The 12,554-nt window shown below is 47.8% G+C and overlaps 1 protein-coding gene across 2 annotated transcripts in view; it reads right to left on the minus strand.

The window, feature by feature from the left end:
* Nucleotides 1-1,775: 1,775 nt before the first annotated feature.
* Nucleotides 1,776-12,554, minus strand: part of RABL6 (RAB, member RAS oncogene family like 6) — a 58,713-nt gene continuing 47,934 nt past the window's right edge. For both annotated transcript variants that reach the window (XM_080402184.1, XM_080402185.1), the window contains 5 exons: nucleotides 9,325-9,537; nucleotides 8,307-8,658; nucleotides 6,278-6,449; nucleotides 4,517-4,566; nucleotides 1,776-3,909 (listed from right to left, as the gene is read on the minus strand). In XM_080402184.1, the coding sequence (XP_080258310.1) occupies nucleotides 3,712-3,909; nucleotides 4,517-4,566; nucleotides 6,278-6,449; nucleotides 8,307-8,658; nucleotides 9,325-9,537 (985 nt within the window). In that variant the 3' untranslated portion in view covers nucleotides 1,776-3,711. The remainder of the gene's footprint in view (nucleotides 3,910-4,516; nucleotides 4,567-6,277; nucleotides 6,450-8,306; nucleotides 8,659-9,324; nucleotides 9,538-12,554) is intronic.

The raw sequence follows: 12,554 nt of genomic DNA on the forward strand, positions 1-12,554 counted from the left end.
TGCTCCCAGCTGGGGAGCCACGGGGATGCCAGCACAGAAGGCACGCTGTGAAGCCTGCGGAGATCAAACCGCCCGCCTGCTCTCGGAGGATGACTTCACCCACATCTTGTCGCAGCAGCTGCATCAAGTCACACGCCAGGAGTTGCCAAGTGACAGGAGCTGCTGTCACGCTGGATTGTCCCACTCCAGGGACAGGTACAGCAAGGAACGCTCCCCAAAATAAATGCTGGGCGCACAGCTCCCGTTCGTGTCTCTGGTCAGCGTCACAGCCCTGGCTCTCCCAGCCGGGATACTACACATGCTGCCCGCAAAGCAGACAGACAGACTCCTGCAGACCAGTCTCCTCTCCCCCTGGAGGGCTGCCAGACCAGCCCGACGCTCGAGCAAATGGAGGCTGCTCGTCATGCAGCTCTGGTACTGCATGCCGCAGAGGCTCGGTCAGCAGCTAAGTGATCCCGGCTGAGAAGACACAGCGGGTGGGAACAGGGGACCTGGCAGTTACCTCTCATGACTTACGATGAATGCTCCGGCCTCACGCTGGCACAGCGGAAGCCAAGATGCAATCGTATCATGGCTGAGGGCCCTGCGGACCTCAACCAGCCAGCGGTGTGGAGGCAGGGGAGCGAGCAGCATGGCTTTCAGATGTGTGCCTCCAGCAGCCCCCCAGGACAGGGCTCCCCTTGCTGCGTTTGGGAACCAGGCCCAGCTGGCCGGCTACAAATGCCTCAAGATATTTGCACTTCTCCCTCCTGCTGCTCTAAACTAACTGAGACCTTGTATAGCATGCAGCTCTGGACAGTGTTAACTGCAAGAAATTGCAGCGCCTCAAGCTCTTGAGGTTTTTTTGGACGACTGATAAACCCAAAAGCAAATGCACTGGTACCTCTAGAGATGCTCACAGAACTATTTATATCGATGTGATCCTGCAGAAGCTTCCCCAGAATGACAGGCACGTACACATACTTTTTATATTTAGCTTATTTGAAAGACTGGGCACGGGAGAGCCCAGCTCTGACAAGGGCTATTTCTTTCTCCCCTCACTCACGCTTGCTGGCACCGGAATACACCTCATGCTACACCCCTGACCAGTTCAGCATTCCCTGAAAAAGGGAAAAATTGAAGTCTAAAAAGCACCTTTTTGCTGCTATTCCCTTCCACGCTCCCGCTTCACCCACAGGGTGGGATTTCTCTGGTCTTGCTGCCAAAGCAAAAACATGCCACACACCCTCCCGGGGCTTTAGTGTAAGTAGAAAGAACCCTCACATCTGCTTTTTCTCTTTTAAAGGAGTATTTTGGAGCACAATGACTCATCTTTCCTTCTTTTTGCCTCAGCTCCTTGTGTTGACAAGGAACACGAGCCACAGGGAGTGTAAAGGCTCCTACGGTGGTCAAATCTGGCCCGGGTGAAAGACAAACCAATGCCAACATCAGTGTTTCCAGGGGACTCGGCGCCTGTACAGCCTTCTGCTCACCAAGAGCTGCATTCGCAAGGAAGCAGAGCTGAACAAAAATGCCATCTCCCTTATGCTGTGTGAAAACAACAGCTTTCTCAGGACAGATTTCCGTTTTGGGGAAAGAACTCAGGTATTTTACGTTCAACTTTCTTTTTTTACACTGTTTTTAATTTAGCGCCCTGTTCCGTGAAGTGCAAGAATGCAACAGCATGAGGAAGGGGGGCAGTGGGATGTCCTTCTGTGAAACAGTTCTGGAGGGACACACAGCTCCCAAGCCCAGGCAGATATGCTTGTGGTGGAGAAGAAGATGTGCAGAGGCAGTTGTACAACAGAGCTTTATAGTCAGAATGGATTGTACCAGGTTTTTTTCAATGCAAAATGGAACATGACCCAAAATCTTCACAGAACAGAAGCACTTTCAGGAACGCAGCCAGCTGAAGTTTGAACGCCAGCCTGCTTTTTCGCAAGAGACCGCAAACCATTCACGTCCCAATCCACTTTTTCCTGCCCAGATGTGCAAAGTTTGAACTGTCCCATGCAAGTGTCACATGAAATGTAGCAATGCTCAGAGAAGTAGGCAAATGCTAACGGCAAACAGACCTGAACAATATACTGCTCATGCAGCAGAAAACCCAGTTTTATAGGGAAACAGTTACAAGTGCATTTGGGGGCTGGGGGAAAGAAAAAGAAAAATGGAGCAGGTAACTGCCTGCTGGTCAAGACGACTCTGGAGGGGATAATGGATCAAAAGAACACATTGCTTTATAGGGATGTAGAAGGAAACCCCAGCCTGGGTTTCACGGTTGACATTTTACAACAAAAAGGGGAGAGGGAGAACAAAACCAAACCTCAAATCAACCTGCAAGCAACAGAGCAACATAATGCACAGAACCTGGAGGGAGCTTCACCATCCGAGCTGTGAAAGGGACACCAGAACCAAACCAGAAGGGAGTACAGAGAACTAACAAGCTCCATCCAGCACAGGGGCTGCTCACTGAGACACAGACAAGTGCGAAGGGCTGGCCTGTAGTGCCTATCCAACGGCAACCGATGCTGCTGAGCAGGTACTAATCCACCGGTTGAAGTTCAAAACAAAACCCAAAAGGCTTCCCAAACTCCTGGGGTAGGAGGACGCTCTCCACTTGGGGCAGGGAAAGGCAGCGTTGATGGCTGCTGGGAGGCTCGGCCCAGGAAACACGGCGGCAGTATCGACAGAAGCGGGACCAGGAAGGATGCTGTCTGAGCTACAGCGGTTGTCCCTCTTGGTATAGAGGGGCAGCCAGTGTTTTACAGCGTGACTGTAAAATGCCTGAGAAGCAAATGCCTTGCCATGCTAACACTTCCCTGCTGACAGTCCTGAAGCTCTGGATATCTTCATTTCCACACGAAAGTCATGTCCCTGAGAGGTACTAAAGGGAGGGGATTCTAGTATACGCAAATTCAAGGGTGGGAAATGCAGAAAAGCACTGATTTTTCTCTCTCTTTTTCAGGTTAGATTTGCACTTTGCATTGTTTTCCCAAACTGCATAGCAGCTTACGTGTAGTGTCTGAGACACTGGGGCCACGGAAGTCAATGGGGCTTCATGAATTCCAACAGCAGCACCAGTGAGTGCTAATTAAGCTGCTGCGCAGAAAGGTCCCGTTCAAAGGACTCCAAAAATCACACACACTCTCTCTCACTCTGGCCCTGTGGCTGCTGTTTTAGAGAGCTGTACCATAGCATGATCTGCTCGATTTAAAGCTCATCAACTGCTGGGTGGAGCAATGGCCAATACTACCTTTCTCATTAAAAAAATAGGAAGGATAAAAAGTTAAAGACTTGAGACAGGCGAGCACGATGCATTCATGCGGCATGTTTTGTTGCACTCCTCTTAACAAGACAGGAATTTCAGGCATGTAGGAGAGGAATATAGCAGGGGCAGAGCAGGAGACAGGCCCCCTTTGCCTCCCACAACCTGCCAGCTACCCAACAGGGCATCTCTGGAAGGAGAAAAAACAACAGCCTGGAAGCGGGCCTGGGAACTGTTCCCTGAACCTCCCCCTTACTCAAGTACATCTCAGCTGGATTTTCTTTGTGTAACAAACGCACCAGAACAGCACAGACAGATGTAAAGCTTTTGTTTTGCCAACTCTGTTTTGAAAGAATATACGGCAAACAGCCAAAGCTTTACACATCTGCACCTGTCCTGGTGTGACTTGTAAGAAAAGATGGAGACAGCCACGATAGAAGAGTCCGCTGCACATACATGCAGCCAGCCTACAGCTCCTCATAGTCCCCACCTCCTCGCGGCTTGCTCATGCTGGCTCCTCCTCCTCCAAGAAAAGCCTCAAGTTCATCTATCTCACTGCTTTTCTCCTTGCTCTTCTTTTTCTTTTTCTTTTTCTCCTCTTTGCTGTCCTCCTTCTCTTTGCTCTTCTTGTGTTTGCTCTTCTTTTTCGCAGACTTCTCCTCCTCCTACAAAATGAGAAAATTTTTATTAGTAAATCCTCTGAACGTGCCAGTAACCCTGCATATTCGGTCCTGAAACTTGGCTCCGACGGGAACCTTACTTAGGGCAAAGCATCTACTACCAAGGCTGGCTTGGATTTAATTCCAGAAGACCCTTCTGTGAGTTTGGACAGAAGAGAGGAAAGACCATCTGGTTTATACATAGTCTGTCAGGCAGTTTGTGCCTGACCATACCACAGTATTGGACAGGCAGAAATGTCAACGACAAAGCCTCCTGCAGACTTCCCTCGCTGCCTCTGAGATTAGGTCTGTCAGGGACACCTCTTTGCTGGGAAAAAGTCATGGTGCTGTCAACAGACTCAGCCCAGCAGAGATGCACTGCTCTATTTAATCCTATATTGTATAAACTCACACACTGCTTTTTCAAAATTCAACTGTTCTAAAAGCTTGCTTTTAAACTTTGTGGTCTGCAGAGCCTAGAAGGCACAGATCCAGCCACAGGATGCCAGAATGGAAGGAAGTCCACCAGGTACATAGAGTACACTGTAGAAGGCCACCCCTCTCCTTGGCTGGTAGATAATATGGCAGATAGCTCTCAATAATTAAATAGTACCTCTTTGCTTTTCTTTTTCTTCTTCTTTTTCTCCTTAGAAGGTTGTTTATCTGTTCAAACAAAAAACCAACATTTCTTAAAAATCAATTTAAAGTGTAAGAGATGCAATCCTGCCCTGTCCTGATTTCTGGGAACAAAACGCTCCATCCTGGAGCCCTGTGCAAAGGCAATCCCACCACCTCAGGACAAACTGCCCCTCTTCAGAAACCAACAGAGGCCCCATCAGTCACACTCTAACTTAACCATATACATCAAGTTAAATTATTATCTATATTATTCTGTGTTATGAACACTGGCCTGGGCATTCACTGTCTTCACAGCTACCAAGAAACAAATACAGAGACCAGCTCTATAAACTGGTCCAAAGGTCAAATTTGGGACCAGCTTATTATTTCCAGAACTGAAGAAAAGCTCCTGGGAACAATTTCTCTCTGACCACTAAATATTCCAGGGCAAATGGAAATCCCACCAGGCACGGTTTGTGCTTCTGCGAGTTGAGCTAGCGATGGAAGGCCCATTCAGGACACGGTGCCAGCAGATGGGAGCACCCTGACAGCCTAGCGCTCACTGTTACTCAAACTGCACATGGACATTGTATTACGAGGCCAAAGCATCAGTGTTGCTCTACAGGGGTGGCTACTTTGACGGTATCAAATGAGTCCCAGCATCCATCACATCAAAACATTTGTCCCAAGTTAATTGTGGCTGCTGACTTTGCTGAATGGCCATTGCCTTTGCACAAAACCTCGAACAGGAGAGCATCTACTTGGCTGTTTCACAGGAACTTTTATAACTGTACCATGTTCCACACGTGGTATTTGATTGTCAATGTTACCTACGCACTCTTTTTTCCTCAGCTGATCTGTAAATACAAGTCAGCCACAGAGAAGCCCAATTGCCGGTCAAGCTCCAACTGACTGACTACCAAGATATATTTTTATATTTATCCCAGAAAAAGGAGACAGGAAGAACCCACGTTGAATTATTAAAGATGCTAAACTGAAGTTAAATTATTGACCTGGGCCTCTGCAGATGCACTTGCTATTTCAAGCTGTGCTGTTCAGCAACTCAAAGCGACAAGCTGATGAAGCCATCGCAGCCTGTGACACCTTGCTTACACTTTCGGAATAGCTATTCAAAGATATCTCTCTTTTAGTGCTGCTTACAGCTTTTTCGCCCCGTAAGCCTTTAACTTCCCATCTTTCATGGTGACACTGGGGGCAGATATATAGGAAGTTGTTTTGCAGCAACGCCAAGGCAGCAGAAATTATCTGTGTGAGTAAGGTATGTTCCCTCAGGGGATCGGGGTGGGGGGAGCTTGAGGAATGCTTAGGTTGTGGCCAGAACCCCACTTCACCTTTCCCAAAAACAGAGGAGCAAGTTGGAAGGTTATCCAAATTCTTGAGGGAGTGGGCACTGCCATGCTGAGCATCACTTCCCAGGCATGCAAGACTTAAGCAGGAAGCCTTGTACAGAAGCAGCCTGTGAAAGATGTGCTCCTGCTTCCAGCTGGGACAAAAATAATACATGGCTGATGTCACAGACAAGCCAAGCTCCCCACCTCCCCACGGGGAAAAACTTAAAAGAAAGTTATTTATGCTGTGTTAAACTGCATTAAAAACTCACACAGGGCACTGCATGAAGTCATAGGGTATTTTATTTAGTGCAAATTGGTTTGCTTACACCCTGGAACTATTTTGGAAAAAAACAGATGCCTAACAAACAAAATCAGCAAGAGTGGAAATAAGGTGTGACCTTTACCTTCCTCACTGCTCTCCTTGGGACCAGTTTCTTCCAAACCCAAACCAAAGAGATCTGAGTCATTTTTCAGTTTAAAGGAGTGGACCGTTGATTTCACAGGTTGGGGCGGCTTTGCCAACGAGGTATCGTCATCAGATATTTCAGAGAGATCTTCCCTGACTGGGAATTCATCCTAGAGACAAGAACAGGCATACAACACCGACAAATCTTTCAACCAAAATCTTTAAGCATTTTCTACACAAAGACGTCAGATGTTCGCAGGTGGGGAGGAGGGAAGGAAATGGTAGCTAAACCGAACTGTTACCGCCTGGAAATCAATGCTCTTGATTTTATAAGCTCTATTTATTTCTTGCCTCAGTAAAATGCCTCAGTAGCACTGGTACTGGAAAGTGTGCCCTGATAACTTAGCACTCATGCTACCAAAATCAAATTCCTGATGTAAAGGGATTAAACGAGACCTTCAACTGTGTTAGCTCAACAGCACCAGCCTCTAACTGCCCTGGGCAGGCACCTCTGTTTTGGGGAAAATCAAATCCAATAAGCTGAAAACTCAGCTCCAGACCTGACAGACAAAAACTTTTTGCTGTGTAGCCCTGTGGAGTCTCACGTACCAGAGGCACCATGCAGCAGGGCCAAGGAAGTGGGCTGTGTTTGCAGAGTAACTCCCTTCAGTGAGTCAAAAGGGAACGTGCTCCCGGGGCAAACTTGCCCCTTCAATGTGGGCTAAACCCCAGGATGCTGCAGAGACTGGATATCAACCCCAAAACCCCCTGTCTCTGCACGATGGGAATGGAAATGAAGTTTAATGATCTTCTGATACCTGCCAACCGATCCTCTCCAGAATTTGTTAACCACCCTTTCTTTATATCGTCCGTACTGACCAAACACAGCCTTGCTCTGCTGCTCATCTAGGCAATGCTCCCCTTCTCCCTGCTAATGGTGGTTTTTACGGCTTTGCCTGACCAGTAAACCTTGCAGTTGAAAAGCATTCACAAGTTGTGGCGCATCTCCCTGACACTGTTGCAATGGTAACAGCCCTCACAAATCCTGCTTCTCATCACTGCCTGCTAAGAGGAGTAAACTTGCTCCAAATACTTTTGCTTTCATATTAAAGTGTCAAGAAAAGCGTGTACTGAAAATACTAAACAAATGGAAAATTACTTCATAAACAACATGACACATAGGCAAGGTCAAAGAAACTGGGACAACAGTCCTTTCTGCAGGATTCTGGAATGATGCAAACACATCAAACACTTCTGAACACCAGCTAACCCAGACACCAGGAGTACCCCTGAGCAGCAACTGCCCATCCCAATCACAGTTAGCAATTTCTAGAGACTGCTCTGCTGGCTGCAAGTACAGATCTCTGAAATGTGGGATATCTGGACTCACAGCACAAAGTTCCTACCAGCCCAGAGAAGACACCTGTGTTTTCTCCACCTTTACTACATGACAGGTGCAGAAGGAACTCCAGCTGCGCCGGGTGTTTGAGCACTGAGCAGCTTCCCACGTGCTGCGTGTCACAGACGTTACAGCTCCCCTGGCTATATGGAAAGTCCTTCTCAGGCAGATTCTCCTACTCCAGTAAGAAGCTTTGTCAAGCAAGTTTTGTTATGGCCTTTTGATTGCTGGATTGACTGTAGGGATCTCACTCTCCCTGGCACGCACACACTTCTACATGTTAAACTTTGGGTGAAAAACCATCAGCTTTGTATTTTGTTAGTATATTTGGTAGACGGTATTTGTGTTTCATACCTTTCATGCTGCTGGACTGACCATGCTTTGGACTTACTGAGAACAAACAGCACATTAAAACCCATAAGCACAAACTTTCTTGCCACGTGGCTTCGACAATTAGAGCATTAGTGGGTTTGTCCTTTTATCAATCTCTTCAGGTTGCTTAGCACCTGACTTGTTGCGATTGATGCTGAGAGATGGGAGAGCAGATGAAAGCTCTGCTCAGTGAGATGCCTCAACACTTCAAGCTCAGCTTCACAGCAGTGCACAGCGATTCATGCATGTTATTTACCATTTTCTTCTTCTGGCTGTCAGAATCCTCACTTTCAAAGTCTGGGTCATCCATAACAAATGAGAGCATCTGAGTAGCTATTGGTCCCTCTTGATCACTGTCAGACTCCTCAGGCTTTTCCTCTTTGACCACTTTCTGCTTGAGAGCATGTCCTTTGCTTTGGGAAGTGGTCTTTGGGGCCTGGGTTGCTGCTGGGGTGGCAGCGGCAGCAGCAGCTGGCAGGCTAGCGCTGACCTTGCTGCTGCTGTTTCTTTCGGACCCAGAACGTGGAGGTAAACTGTCAGGAGGCTTCAGGTCAGTTGCTTTGGTCAAAATTGCTTCACTCTGGGGTTTCAGAGAATTTCTGGAAGACCTGAGAAGAAAAAAACCAAGTTGTCAGAGCCTGTCCACACCCGCTCTGTAAAGCAAAGCATAACGACCAATTAATAGCTGAGGCTGTCTCAAGAACTGCAATGTGTATCTCAACAGGAGTGACAGTCCATCCTGGGGTGTGTGGTCACACACCACTCAGAGGCTGAAGACAACCCTCGTGTCCCTGGGGATGCTGACGTACGGTGCCTGCGCCAGTGGGCCGCACCTGACTGTCACCCGCAGGATGTGGTACACAGAGTACATGATCCAGTTGATCCTTCTCCAGCACAGGGTGTGGTGAATGACATCCACTCCCTTCACCACAAGGCTCGACTCCTCTGTCCTTCTCACACCGCTATGAACGTCTGTTCGAGCGCTCAGTTACAGCCTCTTGTTCAAACTTGAGAGAAAGGCTGGGCCAATTCCCAAGCAGAAATGTACCAGTGACCATGGCAGCACAGTGCTCAAAGGCACCCTGCCAAGGTGCAGTGCAGAAAACACTGCGTAAAACAGTCACCCCTAAGTAAATACAGCCCCAGTTTACAGCTGAAGGAACAGGCTGATGGAGGCACCAAGATTTTCCAGAACCCACACAGCTGTCAATGTCAGGACCGAGAAAAGGCCCAAGTTTGCCAGCACAACCCCCACTTCAGGCTGTGCTTTGTACCTTTTTTTTTCTTGCTCCGTGTTGATGTCTTCATTAGGTATGAGTACAACCTTAGAGTCCTTCACCTCTTCCTCCTCCTCACTGGAAAGGGTGACATTCTTGCTGGGCACCCGTTCCGTTGCCAGTATGGGTCTGCTGGGGATTTTGTCATCCAGATCCAGGTCGTCTTGGAAACCTGCCACCATGGGGTTCCCCCCGGGCACCTCTCCATCGCTGCAAAATAGACAACGATCAGACACAGCATCCTTCGGATGTGCTAGGACAGACATGCTTCCCCCTGAAAGCAGACTGCCGCTTGCCTAGTTTTCCCAGCCAACTTCAGGGTCAATGTCCCTCAGCCCAGGGCAACTGCACTGCCAGCCTTCCCCCTGAACACTGCCCAGCCGCTGCCCCGTTCAGGCTGGACCTGCAAGCTGCAGCACTGGCACAAACCCTGGACAAAATGGGCCCCAGAAGGATGTGTCACACAGTAGCCGCTACTGCTCAGGCTGGAAATAAGTGGCTGGAAAAGGTGAGCAAAAGGTGACTACAGAGCAGCCTGTTGCTTCAGCTTTATCAGTACATCCCCAGTCCAATATGCAAGGATCAGTCAATTAAACTGTGGGAACTGCCTGCCTTAATCCCCACATCTTGTAATTAAACCTGATCATACACTGCCACTACTATGGGAATTCACTTGCAGCTATTAGCTTCCTGGAATTATTTCTATTTCTCTGGTGCTCCCTGAAGCAGGCAGCTACCCAGACATCATACCCATGCTTTAACATTCCCCAAATTAAATTAACTTAAGGACACGCTTTTAGAGCTGGGAGTCTGTCAGACTCCCTGGATGTAACACAGTTATGTGCTCAGAGGCCTCCTGATAGACAGCTTCAGAGCTAAAAATACTAGCTGAGGATTCTTGTCTGTATGTCCCCAGGACTCAACAATTTTAATACTTTCTGAAGGTTTTGCTCATGTCAGGAATACAGGTATTTTCCCCAGTCTTGGCTGATGAGCCTTCCTATCACTTTCCCTCATTCTATTTGCCTTATCCACAACAGATACCCAGCTCCTTCCTGATAACCTACCATACACAATACTCACTGTCCTTTTAATAACTTGATATGGATTGTACAAACACAGCCTTCATTTTTACACAGAGACAAAAAAATTATTATAGCTTGGAACAGATTAGATTTCAGAGGCATAAAAGGAATCACAAAACCCTGAAATCCTTAATTGGAAAGAAGGTGGCGTTCCCAGTAACTAGCACGTGGCCAGCACCAGTCCGGATGATTGTACTACTCACTCTGGCTCTTCTTATGGCCAGTTACTGTTTACAGGTTAGTTTTCAAGAATTAATCAATCTGCCAACGGATAACAGAGTTCTTTGTGACATAAGGGACACCATGCTTTTGACAACCGGTGCAGCACATTGAGTGCCATTACAACCAATGCTTGTCTGGGTTAGAGTGCTAAGATCAGCTAACGTCCACTCCCTCCTTCTGCTTTTGGTGTGGATCCCTCTGCTTTCAGGACTCACAGCGCAGCTCCCAGCTAAGCAGAGACAGGCGGCTGAAGAGCCCCTTCATCCATAACACTGCTGCTCTCATACCAAGCCAGAAAGGAGGCACACAGCCCATCTCACACAAAGGAGAAGAAAACTGGTGCCCAAAACAGCCTCCAAGGTTGGAGGAATTACAAGTGAGTGATTTCCGCAGGGTTTTCTCTTGACGTGTGCTGAAAAGAAAATGGAGTTGCATCCTAAACATGGCAGAATATTATTCTGAACTACTGACATTACATTTCTTTAACAATCACTGCTCTGTTAAGCATGGAGACTCTTTGGAGGCTGCTGCCACTGTCCTTTGACCGTACACCACACAAGACCTGCAGCCTTTAGAACATTCCCAGTCTGAATAGAACATCCACATGTGTACACACACCCGCATAAAGTGGGTCATTTCCCTTTGCAGTGAATACACTGCCTCCATCTATAACTTCCACACAAATCGTTGAGTGACAGCTTAAGAGCAAACCAATGCAGTGAATATATGTCAGGAAAATCACTGCTGCAGTATAAACAAGGTCTGACAATGCAAAATTAGTATCAGCTTGTGGTCCTGAGGTTCCAGCTGGAAGGAATTCAGAGCATGCAAAAACAAGCACATTGCACCACTCTCTCCAACACCTGAAATGCTGCCAAGCCTGTGTTACTGTTAAGCCAACGTGTTTGCAGGCGCAGGTACCCACCAAAAGTGACTAGGCTTGCCGAGGTCTGCGTCTGAGCTACTGATCAAAGAGCACATTGGGGTTTCCCCAGTAAGTCCTCCGTCACGTACACAGAATAGCTGCTGGTGATGAAACAAATCCTGCTGCAACCGGAGAACACTGCCTCAAACCCAGACTGACCATGTTCCACCAGCCCTGCCGCGCAGCCAGGGGAGCCAGCCCCATGGGCAGTGAGCAGAAAGAATCCTCTTGCCACATCAATTTTTGCCCTAGAGAAAGAGGAAAACCCCAAAATCTTAATAAAGCAGATAAGCTGAAGGAATCACACACTGCAGGATGAGCCTGCATGCCTGTATTCTGCAAGATGGGGGTCTTCTACTGTGAACCAGCCAGTGTCCTCAGCTTCTCCTGCTTGGTCTAGTGCAGCTGGGTACAACTACATAAATAGCAGGTGACATAAAAGCAAAGAATCAGTTCAAAGCCCTTCAGATGTAAGGACAAGGAAATCTAATCAATGTTTAGGATAAATGTCTAGTGATGCTGAGAAGACAGATCAGGAATACCGTTAGGTACAGCATAAACTCACTTCCAGACACCTACAGTCCACCGCTGGACCTAGGCCAGCCTGACTGGGCAGGAGGGAAGAGGAGAGCCCATGTGGAGCCAGATTAGCTCCTGCAGTGCAGTCACACACCCACTGGTTCAGGGCATCAGGCTAAAGAGCAGCAAATAAAATTCTAAAACAGCAAACTGGGAGATGGAACTGCCTTCCTAATTAACTGGTAAAGAAACTGATTCGGGGAGTTCTCTTTATTGCAAACTAGAGAACCGTCACATGCCATTAAACAAAACCCAGGACTCCATTAACCTCTACAGATCTGTGCTGGGATTTAGCTATCGCAACAAAGAGACATCAGTAAGTGCTGGAAGTCTCAGCAGCTGTCTGATCTTTGGGCAAGAGTAGTCTTGTTCCACAGGCATGAGCACATTCCTCACTGATAGTACGCTTAAAAACC

This window comes from Falco punctatus (genome assembly GCF_963210335.1).
Source record: "Falco punctatus genome assembly, chromosome: 9".
Taxonomy (NCBI): domain Eukaryota; kingdom Metazoa; phylum Chordata; class Aves; order Falconiformes; family Falconidae; genus Falco; species Falco punctatus.